Below are 18,839 nucleotides of genomic sequence, written 5' to 3'. Positions count from 1 at the left end.
TTGAAAAATGGAAAAGAAAAGAGAACTTTGATCTCTGGAAAGTTTAGATAAAAGACTTCTCTTGCCCCTTCCTTCACCACATGGGGATTTTTCAAAAGCTGTTTTATGAAAAAGTTGCGCTTTTCTTTGCCATCTTATCATTCTCTTTTATGGTGATGTGGTGTGCAAAGAATCCGCTTCTCATAAACCAATCCTTTCTGGTCACAACCTAATTCCCATTCCCATTAAAATTTGGTTAGTTGCTCAACCAACCCAGAAAAGGCTGTATCCGGTTTAAAACCCTAACATTTTTTAGCTCATCAAAACCAGTCTCAGTCCTTTTGTTCTCCAGAGTAGCATCCCATCCACACAGAGGAACTTCACTATTACAGGCCCCCTACATTCCTAACACACCAAAATGAAATATTTCTTAACTTCAGCTAGAATGTGGGTGGGCGAATCTATCGCAATTGGGTCTTCTCTCTTTCTCATTTTTATTCAGTTCAGATTTTGGATTTGCAGGCAGTAGGGGGTGGGAAATTTACTTATAATTGCCTCCTGCTGCACTCTGTTAACAGATGCCTTCCATCAACAGAGCAACACCCATTGCATTCAACCCAATGGGCAATTTAGCAGCTTCTGGCTGTCAACAATGAGTCGCTAGCACTGGCCACATTGGGGAAGACTTCTTCTAAGTATAGGTTTTTGCCACATTTCTGCAATTCACTACCGTCAACCCAAGTCTCTGCCTATTGCAGTGCTGGCTAGCCTTTGACTTACTATGATACATGCCCAATCTTATGGGGATTTTTGTTGCCTGGAACTGCAGAAATTCTGTGTGGAGAGTGGTAGGAACATACAAAACTACCCGAGTCCATCTAGATCAGTATTGTCTATGGCACCCGCCAGCAATTTTACAGGGTTTCGGACATGGGACACTCCCAGTGCTATCTGAAGATACCAGGGATCGATCTTGCGACCTTCTGCATGCAAAACAGGTGTCTTAACCCTGAGCTATGGCCCTTAATAAGAGCATCAAGTGCTTGTTGGGTTACAGTAGTGGGGTGTTTGGCTTGGTAGGTCGTGACTTGTATCGTTCAACTGACATCAACTCTATTTCCTGCGCTGTGGTCTAAACCACAGAGCCTAGGACTTGCCGATCAGAAGGTCAGTGGTTCGAATCCCCGCGACGGGGTGAGCTCCCGTTGCTCGGTCCCTGCTCCTGCCAACCTAGCAGTTCGAAAGCATGTCAAAGTGCAAGTAGATGAATAGGTACCGTTCCAGCGGGAAGGCAAATGGCGTTTCCGTGCGCTGCTCTAGTTCGCCAGAAGCGGCTTAGTCATGCTGGCCACATGACCCGGAAGCTGTACGCCAGCTCCCTCTGCTAATAAAGCGAGATGAGCACCACAACCCCAGAGTTGGCCACGACTGGACCTAATGGTCAGGGGTCCCTTTACCTTACCTTAACTACAGCGAGTGACAATTTGGGGTTTTTTGTGTGTGTGTTTTTTAAAGGAACTTCTTCCAAACTGAAAGCCCATTCATTTATTTAAAACCTGTTTGTCATCCTTTACAAAACAAGGAGGGAGCGTGTATCCTGTTTTAAACTATTCTGTGCAAAGTGATATTAAAAATCAAGAGAGAGAATGAAGATTCACATTAAAAAAAAAATTTTTTTTTTTACTTGTACATAGTAGTTTGCAGTGAAAAATTCCTATTACTGAAGGAGAAAACAAATACAAGTCAGGCAAGCTTATACATCAGTAGTGAAAAGTGTCCCTTCTCAGTGTGCCTCCATCCCATAAATTTGGTTTCAATGGCATGCAGCTCCTCTAATCATAGATACATAATTTTGTAAAATTAACGCAAAAACCAATGTTTTTGAGAGTACTAAAAAGTGGAAATTAATTAACACACAGGAAGGCAACAAACATAAAATAAATTAAAGGCATGAATAGAAGCTTCTTTCTATATACAAATATCCTCTGGGGTTATTTTTTTTTCCTTTTAACTTTACTGACGCCAACTGTACAAGCATTACAATTCCTAAGCAAAATAAAAATAAAAATGTACAAAGTCTTATTTTAATTTAAAAAAAATAATGGGAAAGGAGATAGCTTAATATTGCCAGCTCCCCAGCAAGAGGAACCGACCCTTTGAAGCTGCAATATAACTCTAGTGAGCTGGAAATGAAAGCTTTCCACTCCATTCCGAGCTCTAGAGCTTTGCTTGAATACAAGAAAGATGCACAGTGTTTTATTGGCAGAGACTGGAAGGCACTTCGTATCTTCTGCGAGATGCATAGCAATCATATGTCAAAGTCCATCCCAAGCGCTGGCCTTTCCAGGTAGTGTGGTCAAAGCGCACACATCTGCACGCATTGCATTCAGCACCAACTTCCTCTGATAAAAGCAGATGCTACTCCCCAATTTTCATCTGCAAGCATGAGACCAAATAACTCTCAACCTATGCATTGTTTGCCTGCTAATCCGATTGCCTAGCCATGATACATGATTGCAGGCTGGATAGTTTATAATTCCAGAAGGTCATGGGCTAATGACTCAGCCTCTGCTTAGTCTTTGGTTCCACTGAATAAAGCTGAGCTCATGGATATGCAGTTTAGCGGCCTCGTGCTACACTAGATACGTCTGCACAGTATTGCTCTAAGGCTATGAAAGTGGACGTCGCTGAGCTTTCATGATTTCATACGTAGCACCAGCGCAGGGACAGCTTGATCAAGAATTACGTGAGAAAGCCATTGCTAGCAGGGAGGGAGTAGGCAGGGCAGAAAATTCAAAAGTGCAAGATCCAGGAATTCGTTGCAGCCATGAGTAAATCTTCTGTTATGGGATGCAACCTTTTTTTTTGCCCAAATGTTTGCAGCTTCTCATGATCCCCATAAGGAAATGTGGTTTTGCTGTAATTGGAACCTGCCATACGAGTTTGTATCAGCTTGATCATTGGCTTTGGTGAACTCAAGCTCTCCTTGCGCCAGTGCTGTTTTGGGGAGGAACAGTACTCCGTTCCTCAACAGTGAGGGATGCTCTAAATGTGACGCAACACATTTTGGGGGGTGGGAAGGATGACCCAGGCAGGGCTCTGGGCATTAGGGATTTTGTCTGCTGCCTGCTTGGGAATTGCAGGTGGACAGAACAGGTCCTGCTAGAGATTTCCCCATCAGCCTCTCACTGACCCCTTGGCCTGATCCAGCACGGTTCTCCTTCCATTCTTATTTCAACCGGCTTGCAGGCACCTGTGCACATGACATTAGCATGCCAAGTAGCCATTCCTTACGAGCACACGATTCTAGCAGGCTGAAATTGCATACATGAGTGCTAGTGATCAGGTTCATACATGTTACTGAGCACGTGGAACCTCTCACCAGGAAGCTGAAAAATGCACACACACGATCATGTTTAAATCACACCTGACAGGGCTTAAGTGCCAGCGCAAGGAGCTGCCCACTGCACATGGAAGGTGTAGGAGACCTTTGGCCCTCCAAATGTTGCTGACCTCCAACTCCCATCAGCCCCAACAAGCATGGCCAATGGCCAGGGGTGGTGGGGGTTGTACAGCAACATCTGGAGGGCCATAGCAACCTCTTGGGAGTCCCCTACTTTTCTCTTCCACATTCACCACTTTCCTGCAAAGACCAGCACTAGGTCAATGAGTAGGATTTTGGCGGATTTACTGCCTGTGCATATTGATCTCTAGTAGATATGCAAAGAGAAGAATATTTTTTTGCTTGCAACATAAAGGTTTCCATTACTCTGCGGAAGTAAGCCCCGGTCTAGCAAAAACGCATTATAAGTAGCTACACCACAGAATGCTCACACTATCATTTTCCAGTGGGATTCTTTTCCTTTTGGATCAAAGTTGTTTTACTATATACCGTATTTTTCGGTAGAGGCACGCACAAACACAGAGCCCTTCTGGCATGCCACAACAGGGAAACAAACACCTTGCACTGGATTTTCTTAGGTTCTTTGCATATGTCAGAACCGATTGTGTTGTTCAGCACTTTGGGAAGTTCTCCTGTAACCTAAGGCAGAAAGCTTTGCTTCAGACGCATAACATATATCTTAAATCTCCTTCACCACTAGATTCTAAAAGAGTGGATTGAAAAAACCAGCAGTTTTGATGAACCATTTACAAAGCTTTGTACAGAGATATACGAAATGGTCTTCCTGCCAATCTTCATATCATCTTGACGAGTTCTTTGCAGATTTCATTCCCCCCCCCCCATGCCTAGCTTGCAAGAGCAAGGTTTGTTGCTTGCTTTACTGGTGCCAAGCTTTCCATTCCCCCACCACCATATTCTCACAGTAAGACAGTTACAGTCTAGTCCTTCCACATTGTGGCAACCTATGGTGTGTTCCTTCTTGGCTCCTGCACATCTTTTCATTCATACTTGTTTAAAAATCTTTGGAGAATGAAATGCATTGGCAGTGCAAAACGGGGTCAGGTGGGGAGAACTCTTAAGCAACAAAGTCAACGCAGGAAGTGTTGTGTTTTTTTAAGATAAGGCTTCTTGGCTTGCAGGGGAGGGTGTTATCTGCAGGCGCAGGATTCCACTGTCATGTTTGGGTAGACTTTGAGTACCACATTCTTGTTTTCATCGAAGAATAAGATGCTGAGAGACGACATCTTGTCTGGGACGCAGCAAGGCTCTGGAATCCCAGAGACCACACCCACAGCTCTCACAATGCTTTGGATAGTTGCGTGGTTGGAGGGCTTCAAGGCCTGCAGAAGAGAAGAAGAACAGCAGTTAACTGGGCTGGAAACACACAATGTTTAACTGATCCTTTACAACAGCACCACCATGAACAGATCTGCAGTGCTTTTATACCAGGTTTAATCGCCAAGGCTTCCCTGAAAGAACGATGGTTTATTCCGATGCTTTAGCTTTCATTGCTGTTTTGGAATTTGTTGTTGGGGTTCTGGCATGAATATTTTGCCCTTTCGGTTTGAACAGGGATCGCTCCGTATTTCAGGGTTGTTAGGATACATGGGTTTGTTAGCCACCTTCGTTTTCCTTTGAAAATAAGCAGTGGCGTAGCGTGGGTTGTCAGCACCCGGGGCAAGGCAAGTAATTTGCGCCCCCTAACCCGTGGATTTGTGCCCCCTAACCCTAACCCCCAGATGTTGCACCCGGTGCGGGCGGCCCCCCCTGCACCCCCCACGCTACGCCACTGAAAATAAGGAGATTATATATATATATACAGTGATATATATATATATATATATATATATATATATATATATATACAGTGATATATATATATATCACTGTATGTTCTAATATCTCAGTTTGGTTTGGCATTATTTCAGGTTGATTGGAGATAAAGTGACTTGGAAAGCTTACAGCTCCCAGTCCTGTATGTGTTTATGTTTACGGAGCTCAATGAGTTCCTCAGGCTACTGTATGCCCCCTGCACATAGGTTAGCATTACTAATTAATTCTGCGCATTACAGTTTATGTAAGTGGGGGGGGGGGGAACATCAATCAAGCCATCTTATTGGGCACTGTACACCTTCCTTAACTGATCTGAAAACCAGCTCTCATAGAGCAAGTGCTTGGTGACCCAGGGCTTGAAACAGCTGCCGTGTTGGATATTGCTTATCAAATGCCATTAACGAACCGTTTGCATGTCAAAATGCCACCTTTTGTATGTAGGATATCACTTATCAAATAAAATTCACAAACCGCTGCATGCCATCCTTCCTCTTAAGAGCTCATGATGTAATAAACGGAGGCTGCCCAGTTTATACTTGACTTGCTCTGTATTGTCTATAAAAGGACAGGAGCTGAATGTGGCTCTCTCTGTTTGACCCTTTGGACTCTCCTCAGGTCACAAACCCTCGTCCACCAGGTCACACCTCTCACCAGCCCAACATTGCACCTGCCCAGTGTTTCTGTCTGGTTGTAATGTGTCCTCCAGCTCTGATAATACTTTTTGGTTTCCTGGAGGATGGAGAGAGGTGTGTGAGTTCTGGGTAGATACTAAAAAGGTAAAGGTAAAGGGACCCCTGACCATTAGGTCCAGTCATGACCGACTCTGGGGTTGCGGCACTCATCTCGCTCTATGGGCCGAGGGAGCCGGCGTTTGTCCGCAGACAGCTTCTGGGTCATGTGGCCAGCAGGGCTAAGCCGCTTCTGGCGAACCAGAGCAGTGCACGGAAACACCGTTTACCTTCCCGCCAGAGCGGTACCTATTTATCTACTTGCACTGACATGCTTTTGAACTGCTAGGTTGGCAGGAGCTGGGACCGATCAATGGGAGCTCACCCCGTCACAGGGATTGGAACCGCTGACCTTCTGATCGACAAGTCCTAGGCTCTGTGGTTTAACCCACAGCACCACCTGTGTCCCTAGATAGTAGCGTACTGTAAAAAGGTAAAATTCACATGTAATTCTCTGCCCTCTCTTGCCTCTGACCCACCAGTGGCCTAGTGTGGGCTGCCAGCGCCCAGGGCCAAGCAGAGGGAGGGAAATGGATGGAGTACGCATGCGCACTCAACAGCCTAACACCGTCTGTGTCACCCAGAAGATCATAGCTGCAGAGAAAAGAAAAGAGAAGCCGTTCCATTGTTTGGAGAGATCACTTCCTGGTTCACACAGAGAAGCCATTTTCGATGGAGCCCACGGACAGAGGTGCAGAGCTATTTTGAGGCAGCGCTGGGTGTTGAAATTTTGCACCCCTAGGAATTTTGTGCTCAGGGCAACTGTCTCTGTCCCCCCCCCCATTCTCCACCACTGGGCCTCACCCACTGCTGGCATGCGCCAACCACCCCTCCTGTGAAGTCTGCCTAGAAGGAAATGTGCCCATCGGGCAGAAAAATGTTTCCACCTTGATCTGTTAAGATAGTTTTCTGCAATTATAAGTAGCAACAAAGTGAATATTGGCGAATATGCACATTAGCGGCCATGCCTATGCAAAACCAGGTTTCCTAACTGGATGTGGGAACATGCGTACAAGTTGATGGTGCCCATATGGTTTTCCCGGAAGTGATGTATGGAAGTGAGAGCTGGACCACAAAGAAGACTGGTCGCCGAAAAATTATTGCTTTTGAATTATGGTGCTGGAGGAGACTCTTGAGAGTCCCATGGACTGCAAGGAGATCAAACGTATCCATTCTTAAGGAAATCAGCCCTGAGTGCTCACTGGAAGGACAGAACCTGAAGCTGAGGCTCCAGTGCTTTGGCCACCTCATGAGAAGAGAAGACTCCCTGGAAAAGACCCTGATGTTGGGAAAGATTGAGGGCACAAGGAGAAGGATGCTGGAGGAGACTCTTGAGAGTCCCATGGACTGCAAGAAGATTAAACTGATCCATTCTGAAGGAAATCAGCCCTGAGTGCTCACTGGAAGGACAGATCCTGAAGCTGAGACTCCAATACTTTGGCCACCTCATGAGAAGGGAAGACTCCTTGGAAAAGACCCTGATGTTGGGAAAGATGGAGGGCGCAAGGAGAAGGGGACAACAAAGCACGAGATGGTTGGACTGTGTTCTTGAAGCTACCAGCATGAGTTTGACCAAACTGTGGGAGGCAGTGGAAGACAGGAGTGCCTGGCGTGCTCTGGTCCATGGGGTCACGAAGAGTCAGACACAACTAAACGACTAATCAACAACAACATGTTCCCCCAGCTGACTCCAGTTACCTGGACTGCATGTTTGTAGCCCAGAAAGCAGCAAAGCTGGAATATGAGCCAGCTCTTTGGGAGGAAAGTGGGGACTGTATTCTGTCCCCTCTCTGCCCCTTCCCCATCCAACAGCTAATCCAGCTCCCCTTATCACGCTATGCACGGCTATCTCTGGCTGCTGCACATGCACTTCGTTGGATTTGGCCTCTCACTCCTTTCAAGAGCAAGCGGGTAAGATGTGTTTTTAATTTCAGTGCAAGATGCAATTTCCCTCCCGGTAATCTTTAAATTCCTCTCCAAAATGGAACATAATGCCAGCAGACCTCTCTCCCTTTCCATGGACGATTTGCTGAAATGGAAGGTGTAGCAGTTTATAAAGAGATCTCTGTTGCATCTATTAACACCCCAAAATGGGAAAAGGGGGTTCCTCAATGCACTGCTGTTTGAGCCAGTCAATATCTTATGCAAGAATAATTTACAATATATTGTTCTCTGTCTTATGTTCCTCCCCCAGCCCCCAGTGTTCCTGTTAAAGGATGTAATCCATAAAATGTGGGGTGGAGTGGGGCAGGGAAGAGGAGGAGACCTTCAAGCTCATTGTCTGGATTTCTTTTCCAGAAACATTTCTAGAGTTCCCACATCTTTAGAGTATGTACAAAATGAAGTCAGAAAACAGGAGAAGACTATTTTACTGCAGGCATATGAATTAGGACAGAGAAATGAAGGCTCTTATGCTATCCCTAGGCGTCCGCAGGAATTTTCTAAGGTCCTTTTGCTCTCACCGAATGCCAGGAACAAAAGGTTGCATTAGGGATCCATGAAATATCCATTGTATCTTATGAGCTAAAAGGAATTGGAAACAGGTGCTCTGCTGATGTCGAGTCTGTTTTATTAGGAACGCTGGGAGGTTAGGCTTCTCCAAAGTCAATTGCAGTTTCTGAAAGGGGTTGTGAGTTTATTGTTCTGCTTTTGTGGTTTTATGCACAAAATAGCAATAAAGATGTTTGCTGGCCTGCGGTACCCTTCCTGCACGGTTGTGGTATGAGAGCAACTACTCTCCGGTTGACGCAGAGCCTTGCTTGGATGCGGTTTTCAGTTTAAATTTAAAACTCTTGGTTTTCCCTTCCAGGCACTGCACTAAGAAATATGAATGAACCTCTTGTTACTCAGAGCCAGCCTAGACATTCAACAGAATCAAGCTGTAAAGTTTTTCCTGGTCTTCAGGCTATAGTAAAATAGCATGTCAAGGAGGATTCTCCCCTGCCCCAGCTGTTCATTTCCTATGTGCAGTTTTTATATGAACGTACAGTGCAGCACTTGAAGCAATACAGTGCAGTATAAGTGCCACCATTTGGTTCTCCAGAACTGGGAAACAGAGCCTGCCAATATGGTGTCCTACCGCCCCAGAGTTTGCTGAACTACAATTCCCATCATCCCTAGCAATTTGTCTTGCTGCCTGGGACCAATGAGAGTTGTCGTTCAAAGCATCACATGGGCTACCCATCGTGTAAACTGACCCACAGGGTCATACTAGATGTGACAGCTGCAGTTCTATGTGTTTAGACACAAAACTGCTCTGATCACGTGTCTGAGCGAGGAGAAGGGAATCCTTCTGCTTGCCTGAAGCTTCTCTCCTGAGCTGCTCTTCTCCTCAGCTGCACTCTGACCCTGGAAGTGGGCTCAGCTATCCAAAAGGTTCTTTGGGAGCTATAAGCATCAGCCGGCCCAGAGAGAGTTGAGTTTCGTGCCTTCTTCTTGCTGTTAGAGTCAGATTGCTTATCCATCCATTTGGCACATTGGTAGCATATATTTCCTTCAAAGTGTTCAAGATGGCACTACATTATTAATTGCAAAAATATTTGTGCACAGGCAATGGCATATTTACGTGCATCCAATTGACACTTGATCGCATGATGCCAAACCCAGAAGTGACCTGAAAATGTCATTAAAGGGAAAGGGAAAGGGACCCCTGACCATTAGGTCCAGTCATCACCGACTCTGGGGTTGCGCTGCTCATCTCGCTTTATTGGCCGAGGGAGCTGGCATACAGCTTCCGGGTCATGTGGCCAGCATGACTAAGCCGCTTCTGGTGAACCAGAGCAGCACACGGAAACACCATTTACTTTCCCACCTATTTATCTACTTGCACTTTGACGTGCTTTCAAACTGCTAGGTTGGCAGGAGCAGGGACCGAGCAACGGGAGTTCACCCCGTCGCAGGGATTTGAACCGCCGATCTTCTGATCGACAAGCCCTAGGCTCTGTGGTTTAATCCAAAGCACCACCCGTCATTAAAACATCACTAAAAGTACTAAAACATCATTAAAAATCACTAAACGTCATTAAAAGTCCCTAAAAGGGTGGAACTGGGTGAGACAGAACATTTTACACAGGCCCCGCCAGAACTGACACATGGAGACCCAGAACGTAACCCCCTGCACAAAACAAGGATTGCCTATATTGCTATACAGTGGGACCTCTGGTTACGAACTTAATTCGTTCTGGAGATCCGTTCTTAACCTGAAACTGTTCTTAACATGAGGCATGCTTTCGCTAATGGGGCTTCCCACTGCCGCCGCATGACTTCTGCTTGCATCCCAGGGCAAAATTCGCAACCAGGAACATCTACTTCCAGGTTAGTGAAGCTCGTTACCCGAAGCGTTTGTAAGGACAATGGTACATCTGAGGTTCCACTATATAATAAAAAATTGCAGTTTACAGCAATAAAAACTCACAACATATATTCTTCCCCATCATTTTATTCTTATAAACAACCCTGCGAGGCAGATAAGACTGGGGTGACTGGCCAAAGTCAGGGGAAAATAATAGCATCTATCTCTGTGGCATGTGTGTGTGTGATTTACAAAACAAACAAAAAAATGATGTGGGGCTCCCATCTGTATTGGGGGCACTGCTGCTTTCTCTTCAAAACAAAAGTGGGCAATTTAAGCATTCTTTTCAAAAAGTGTTAATAATGTTATGTGTACGTTGGCCCACAAAGCAAAAACAGTAGCAACAGTGGCAGCAGCAACAAAACTGACCAATGCAGGCTTGTAAATAGTGGCTTGCATGATTGTCAGTGAGCAATTAGGGAACATTTTGTAAATAAATAGTAAGTCTTCCACCCACCACCTTTTTATGACTGTCAATACAGGTAACTAATGCTGTGAGTTCAGACAGATGGGCTGGTGAAAACACTCATGGACTGGTAACATCTGACAATTTTATTTGCAAGACAGGACTAATATGTTTATTAGCTAAAGAAACAAGCCTGTTTGCCACCTTGAACATTATATGGGAAAGGTAGGACAAAAATATTTTGAATAAATAGCTGCAACTAGTAAAATAATTAAATAAATAGGCATAGGTCTATTCTGAAGGCTCTTGGTATCTAAACCTCCTGCAGACCCCAGAGTCAGAGCAGCTACAACAGCAGCCTCTGCTCCCCAAATTGGAGATCAGCAAATTCTCCAGGGACAGCCCCAGATTTACAGAAGCTTACCCAGTTTCTGATTTGATCTAAGAATGTTCTGCTTTTCCTTAGGACACCCCTATTTTCATTGGAGAAATGTTGGAGGGTATGGAATTATGTGACCCTCTGAGTCAAGGAGATAAGTAACTATACAACCTTTAGAAGACAACTGGAGGCAGCCCTGTATGGGGAAGTTTCTAAATGTTTTATTATGTTCTTATATACGTTGGAAGCCGCCCAGAGTGGCTGGGGCAACCCAGTCAGATGGGCTGAGTGAATATATAATAAAATTGTTGTTGTCAAAAAAGGGTGTCCCTGTTTTCATTGGAGAAATGTTGGAGGGTAACCTATCCATTCTGAAGGGAATCAGCCCTGGGTGCTCACTGGAAGGACAGATCCTGAAGCTGAGGCTCCAATACTGTGGCCACCTTATGAGAAGAGAAGACTCCCTGGAAAAGACCCTGATGTTGTGAAAGAGGGTTGCTGCACACACCCAAACCTTCCATCCATGCAAACAAGAAGCATTGTCACAGGTCAATGACACATTCCACGCAGGCAAAATCACTCCAGGAGGGTGTGACCTGTAGGGATTCCCAAGAGCCATCTAGAGAGGCCTGCCACCGCCCCCCACATTTGCCTCCTGGGCTTGAGGTTCTCCATCACCCCTGAGCTACATAGTAGATAAGAAAGAGGAATTCCTTTTCAGAAGCAATTTTTCGTCCTAGCTTTCCCTCTGAGTAGCAATTCTTTATGTGTGGGACTGTTGGAACGCCCAGTCCTCTGCCTGCAGTACTTTTCGGCGCATATATTTGTCTCTGCATTAGAGCAGCTCAAGACTTTGCACAACAGCCACCTTGAGTGTTGCGCAGGTGTTTCCTGTAGAAAACACATGAAGTGTAAAATAAAATAAAATGATGAGTGTCCTCAGACACCTACGGACATGTTTTTGGGAAGCTAGATGAAAGTAGGGCTGTTAAGACAGACAGAGTGGTAATGATTCAAATCCACATGGATTTCCCCTCTCCACCTCTCCGGTTTTATTATCTCCCCCAGCTCCCAGCTGGTCTGCATCTGGATATCCAGGATGCCTACCCGAGCGAGAGGGGGTTAATGGAAGCACCGCAAGGAAGGGGAAAAGGAAGAAGTGTGAGTAGTTACAAAGGAGCAGAGGAAGCTGCCTTGTATCAAGTCACACCATTAGTCCATAGGAAGGGAGGAAGAATTTGGTGCAGTTCACATTTAAAGGCAAACCGGCTGAACTTGCACTTAAGATGGTGAGCCGTCTTGTGAAAAAAATAAGCAAACCAAAACACAATGATCCTTCCCCGGTTTGTGCTTCTCTGAATTTTGAGATGCAGCTCTCCAGCCAAGTAATGTGTACAGTGGTACCTCGGGTTACAGACGCTTCAGGTTACATACGCTTCATGTTACAGACTCCGCTAACCCAGAAATAGTACCTTGGGTTAAGAACTCTGCTTCAGGAGGAGAACAGAAATCGTGCTCTGGCGGTGCGGCGGCAGCAGGAGGCCCCATGAGCTAAAGTGGTGCTTCAGGTTAAGAACAGTTTCAGGTTAAGAATGGACCTCCGGAACAAATTAAGTACTTAACCCGAGGTAAGGTAAAGGTAAAGGGACCCCTGACCATTAGGTCCAGTCACGGACGACTCTGGGGTTGCGCCGCTCATCTCGCTTTACTGGCCGAGGGAGCCAGGGTACAGCTTCCGGGTCATGTGGCCAGCATGACTAAGCCGCTTCTGGCAAACCACAGCAGTGCACGCAAACACTGTTTACCTTCCCACCGGTACCTATTTATCTACTTGCACTTTGAGTTGCTTTCGAACTGCTAGGTGGACAGGAGCAGGGACCGAGCAACGGGAGCTCACCCCGTCGCGGGGATTCGAACTGCTGACCTTCTGATTGCAAGTCCTAGGCTTTGTGGTTTAACCCACAGCGCCACCCGCGTCCCCGGGTAACCCGAGGTACCAATGTATTAAAAAGCACATATTAAGGTGGGTGTAAATGCATATATTAATGAAAGTGACATATAAAGGTGCATTATGTCAGGGAAAATATCGCACAAAGGTGCATTAGATAAGGGATAATCACTTTGCAGAAATGTGAAGGAAAAGTCCTCATTGCCCAATGAGTGGCTCAGTTGGTTAGAGCATGGCGCTGATAATGCCAAGGTTGCAGGTTCGATCCCTGTATGGGAGAGCTGCGTATTCTTCCATTGCAGAGGGTTGGATTAGATAATCCTCAGGGTCCCCCTCCAACTGTACAGTTCTATGAGAAGACTGGCATTGCATTGCAAAATTCAGAGAAGTGCAAATTTCACAGGATGGCTGCACTTCAGAGAGCAAACCAAATGCAAACTGCATTTAATGTCTCTAAATGCCCTTGCCCCTACTGCACATCTCTAGGCCCCATCCAGGACTGACCAGAATCAGTCTTATTTATTTTCAACCCAGTGGATGCACCACGTTGCTTTCCTCTAGTTCCCTTGAAAGGAAGAGGTCTACCAGAAACAATCCTTTGAAACATTATATGGGGAAATGACAACATCTTTTGTTTCACGAGTCTTTAGGGGACTCTAACATGACTTTCGTTTGCTGTTCTTCTGCTTAAATGTAGTTGTCACTGATGTTGTTTTTTTGCAATTTTGTGTGTGGCTTTATATGCGGGATTCTTGGGGTGTTGCTTCAAATTGTAAGCAGCCTTAAGGGCTTTGTGAAAGGTCAAATGTTGGAGGAATAACAAAAAATAAAGGCCTATTATTGGTCAGATAAATTAAAATAAATTAAAATTAAAAATTAAAATAAAAACACACCATTGCCATACAGCATCATCCACAGAGGAGAATTCCTTCCCAAACCAAAGGCAGCCATCTGCACACACCGTTCCAGGCACAGGAACCGATGAAATAGGCAACTGAATCTTACTTCAACATTGGCAACTTCAACATTCAATGCACTTGAGGGCCACAGGGTCAAGCACTTTGCCCTCCAGAACCTTGTTGCTGCTCCCCAACATCAGCTGCCTGAGTCGGTCAACTCATTCTGCCTAATTGAGAGCCAGTGTGGTGTAGTGGTTAAGAGTGGTAGTCTTGCAATCTGGTGAACCGGGTTCACGTCTCCACTCCTCCACATGCAGCTGCTGGGTGACCTTGGGCCAGTCACACTTCTCTGAAGTCTCTCAGCCTCACTCACCTCACAGAGTGTTTGTTGTGGGGGAGGAAGGGAAAGGAGAATGTGAGCCGCTTTGAGACTCCTTAGGGGAGTGATAAAGCGGGATATCAAATCCAAACTCTTCTTAATGATAGGGCCAACATGGCCAGGGGCACCCAAGAGTTGATAATAGTAATAATAATAATAATAATAATAATAATAATAATAATAATAATAATAATATTTATACCTCACCCATCTGGCTGGGTTTCCCCAGCCACTCTGGGTGGCTCATTGAACATGTGAAACATAATAAAGCATCAAACATTAAAAACTCCCCAATACAGAGCTGCCTTCAGATGTCTTCCAAAAGTTATGTACAGTGGACCCTCGGGTTAAGTTACCTTTGGATAATGAAACTTTCGGGTTGTGAACGCAGCAAACCCGGAAGTGGGTTTGTCACTCGCACGTGAGCAGAAGCGCTCTGCGGTGTCACATGTGTACGCAGAAGCAGTCCTCCAGTTACGGAATTTCCGGGATACAGCCTGGCCTCCGGAACAGATCCCATTCATAACCGGAGGTACCACTGTAGTTCTTTATCTCCTTTGACATCTGAAGGGAGGGCGTTCCACAGGGAGCGTGCCACTACCAAGAAGGCCCTCTGCCTGGTTCTCTGTAACTTCCCTGAAACCAGCAGAAGACCCTCAGAGGAGGACCTCAGTGTCTGGGCTGAGCAATGGGGGTGAAGACGTCCCTTCAGTTAAAAGATTAGGTTGCTGCTTCTGAAGCTCTCCACGCTGGCCTGCCTGGCTGCCATTCTCCTAGCATAGGTTTTGTGGAAAGAGGCATGCAGCAAAAGGGGGTTAGGATGCCTGGATGAGCCACTACAAGATAGGTCTGAACTTCGGGAGAGCGCCAGTAATAACAACGACATGGAAAAAGAGGACAAAGATTTTTCTCCCTCTCTCACTAGAACTTGTGGAAACCCAACGAAACTGAAACAGAATGTTGAAAGATTCAGGACAGGTGAAAGTAAGTATTTCTTCATATTATGCATAGTAAAAAAGGTAAAGGGACCCCTGACCATTAGGTCCAGTCATGACCGACTCTGGGGTTGCGGCGCTCATCTTGCTTTATTGGCTGAGGGAGCTGGCGTACAACTTCCGGGTCATGTGGCCAGCATGACTAAGCCATTTCTGAAGAACCAGAGCAGCACACGGAAACGCCATTTACCTTCCCACCAGAGCGGTACCTATTTATCTACTTGCACTTTGATGTGCTTTTGAACTGCTAGGTTGGCAGGAGCTGGGGCAGAGCAATGGGAGCTCACTCTGTTGTGGAGATCCGAACCGCTGACCTTCTAATGGGCAAGCCCTACCTAGGCTCTGTGGTTTAACCCACAGCGCCACCCACATCCTTAAAATTATGCATAGTATATAAATCTAATTAACAACAATAATTTATTTGTGCTTTTATCTTGTGAACCACACTGAGATCTTTTGATGAAGAGCAGTATATAAATGTTAACAACAACAACAACAATAGTTAAACTATGGAACTCTGTTCCACAGGAGCAGTGAGGGCCAACAACTTGGGTGGCTTGAAAAGATGAACAGACAAATTCATGGAGGAGGAGATAGCTATCAGTCACTGCTAGTTACAGTCCTAGACTGTAATGGTTCTGAATACCAGTTCCTGGAAACCACAGGAGGGAAGTGTGTATCTGTGCTCAGGTCCTCGGTGTGAGTTTCCCACAGGTACCTGCGCCATGGCAGCCACCCATGGAATCCAGATGGTAGCTGAAACATCCCATGCCAATGGCGTGATTTCTTCTCCACCCTAGTGGAACCTCATGGTTTAGTGCATCCTTCTCCCCAACCAAAGCACTTATTTTCCAGCACACTGATTTTTAGAAATGGGCTGCAACTTTTATAAAGCACTAAACACGGTTGTATTTTATTATTATTTTTTTAGAAACGGGCATGCAGGGGATATTAGGGATGATTAACCAGGCAGTCACGAGTTCGCACATTATTATTACCCAATAAGCAATTTATAGCATATTTGAATTCTGTAAAAAAAAGCCTGCTGTAATTCTCCCCTGTAACTTTATTTTTATACCTTTGTGTAAATCAGTTCTGGATTCTTACTTAGCCATTAGGGAAAAGAGAGAGAGAGAGAGAGAGAGAGAGAGAGAGAGAGAGAGAGAAAGCCCACTTACTGCATACTATGGTTTAATAACAATCAAGCTGGATTTTATTGACACTTTTAAGAAAGCCACGTGCAGTTTGTTAAAAGGATGGGGCTGCGTTTTTCCGCACTGTGTAGAGATAAAGCAAGATTTAATATATAGAGAGGGGGGGCAGCCCTGAGTGCTCACTGGAAGGACAGATCCTGAAGCTGAGGCTCCAATACTTTGGCCACCTCATGAGAAGACTCCCTGGGAAAGACCCTGATGTTGGGAAAGATGGAGGGCACAAGGAGAAGGGGATGACAGAGGACGAGATGGTTGGACAGTGCTCTCGAAGCTACCAGCATGAGTTTGACCAAAACTGCAGGAGGCAGTGGAAGACAGGAGTGCCTGGCGTGCTCTGGTCCATGGGGTCACGAAGAGTCGGACACGACTAAACGACTAAACAAATATATATAGAGAGAGAGAGAAATACTGTACCTTTGGAATCGGGAACTGGCATTCACCTGAGCAATAATAAGCATCAAAAGATTTAGGGGAAATAATCCATTCGCTCCAGCCAATATCTGCAAAATCCACTTTGAGGTAGCGCCGTGTGCAGTATCTCGGCTCGTTCCACTGCTTCCTCCTTGCCTTTTTCAGAGTCTGCTCATCGAACTGCAGCGTCTGGCTTTTCTGGTGGTTGTTCTTCCTCTGCTTCTTCTTGTTCTTTGCCCTCTCCGCCAGCCGGGGCTGCAGCGTTTTGTAGTGCTTCCTCTCCTCCCAACCTTCGTCTTCGCTGTACTGATACTCGGCGCCCGGGAGCTCGTTGTTCTGCAGAGGCAGCAAGACGCTGGCGGAGCGCTTTTGCCGCCGTTCCCCCAGCCCGCGTTTCAAATGGCTGTCTAATTTGGGGAAGCTGGCTGGAAGTGGGCTCCAGTGCCCTTGCAAGCTGGAGACGACACTCTCAGGCTCCGAAATCGCAGAGTCATTCGCGTAAACAAGAATGTACGGCTCGTAGCTGGGGTGCATGTTCTTCCAGGTGTGCCGGCCGACGGCGGCCATTTTGACTCCAAGGAGCAGGTCATTGTTTTGCTTTGCCTTGCTCAAGACTTGAGTGATGTTCTTCCACTGCCAAGAAAGGACGTCCCGAAAAGCAGTGGAGACGTTGATGGAGTAATGCCCCAGGGTCCGGGTTTGGTTTCCCGTTGGAGGAAAACTCAACAGCGAGAGGCTGATCTGCATGTCAGGCTTCCTGTGCCCATGGCGAGAGCAGCCCTTGATATGAGGGCAGTTATTGCTACTGTTCTGGAGATCCCCAACGTAGTAATGCAACAGAGCAGACAAGATGTTTTCAGACTTCGTGAGGGAGGTCAGGTTAAAAACCCTAACTTCTTTGCTGCCAGGGATCCCTAGGAGAAGAAAAAACAACAACATTTGTGTGAGGATAGAGAAGGTCAGGCAATCTGCCTGTGACTATTATACAAGTCAGTTTAACACAAAATTTCTTTTTTAATTGCAACAGATATTCATTCATTTCCTTCAACTGATTCATCTTATTCTATAGATAAAACAGGAGACTTCATCTGATCAATTGGCAAGGATGCATTTTCATTAATAATAATAATAATAATAATAATAATAATAATAATAATTTATTTATACCCTGCCCATCTGGCTGAGTTTCCCCAGCCACTCTGGGCGGCTCCCAATCGAGTGTTAAAACAATACAGCATTAAATATTAAAAACTTCCCTAAACAGGGCTGCCTTCAGATGTCTTTTAAAGATAAGACAGCTGATAAGATAAGATGGGAAGGACACGCCAGATATTGCTTTGCTACTTTCTTGGAACGAAAAGGAAAATGTTAAATACAGAGGTGGGAATTTAATAACTAACAAACCCGAGCTTGCCTTTTCCTCCTCCCTCCCCAACCCTTTTCCTCTTGGGTTGTGTCTTCAGAATGTAAGCCTGAGGACAGAGACTGTATTATTACTGCTATACTGCATCATCACTGATATTTTAAAGACATCCTGCCCTGGAAACCTTTTTCTTTTTCTTTTTTGACTGAGGAGCAGAATCAAAGCGCTTTAAGTAAATAAATGAATAGAATTGTACATTCTCCAACATAATACAAAAAGCAAACAGAGTGAAGACTCTCATCCCTAGATAGCTTGGTCAGTGATCTCACCCTTTTAGGATTTTAGCATATTTCAGGTGTAGGTTAGTAGCAAAATGGTCCTCTCTACCTAAGAGCCATTTGCATCGTTGGTGCCATGGCAATTGCTCAACTCCATGTGGAATTTAAACCAGATGGAAAAGGCCAGAAGACGGGATTGTATTCTCCAGTTCTGTTCAGAGCACGTTGTGGAAAAATGATGAAGTGAAACTCAAACAAGAGGGTCACATTCTA

General features: G+C 45.5%; 1 protein-coding gene and 1 long non-coding RNA gene across 2 annotated transcripts in view; one reads left to right on the top strand and one right to left on the bottom strand.

Annotated features, from left to right (window-relative positions):
* LOC310657775 overlaps nucleotides 1-18,839 on the top strand; it is a 144,477-nt gene that overhangs the window by 98,935 nt on the left and 26,703 nt on the right. The window lies entirely within an intron of this gene.
* The window catches only part of BMP3 (bone morphogenetic protein 3), a 37,001-nt gene continuing 19,794 nt past the window's right edge, over nucleotides 1,633-18,839 (bottom strand). Inside the window, exons 2-4 of the mRNA XM_083398493.1 lie at nucleotides 16,929-17,839; nucleotides 3,872-4,722; nucleotides 1,633-3,769 (exon numbers count right to left, since the gene is read on the bottom strand). Of these exons, the coding sequence (XP_083254619.1) occupies nucleotides 4,531-4,722; nucleotides 16,929-17,839 (1,103 nt within the window). The 3' untranslated portion in view covers nucleotides 1,633-3,769; nucleotides 3,872-4,530. The remainder of the gene's footprint in view (nucleotides 3,770-3,871; nucleotides 4,723-16,928; nucleotides 17,840-18,839) is intronic.

This window comes from Podarcis tiliguerta (assembly GCF_965153285.1).
Source record: "Podarcis tiliguerta genome assembly, chromosome: 9".
NCBI lineage: Eukaryota > Metazoa > Chordata > Lepidosauria > Squamata > Lacertidae > Podarcis > Podarcis tiliguerta.
The sequence above is the reverse complement of the archived record's forward strand: the minus strand, read 5'-3'. Positions and strand labels throughout refer to the sequence as shown.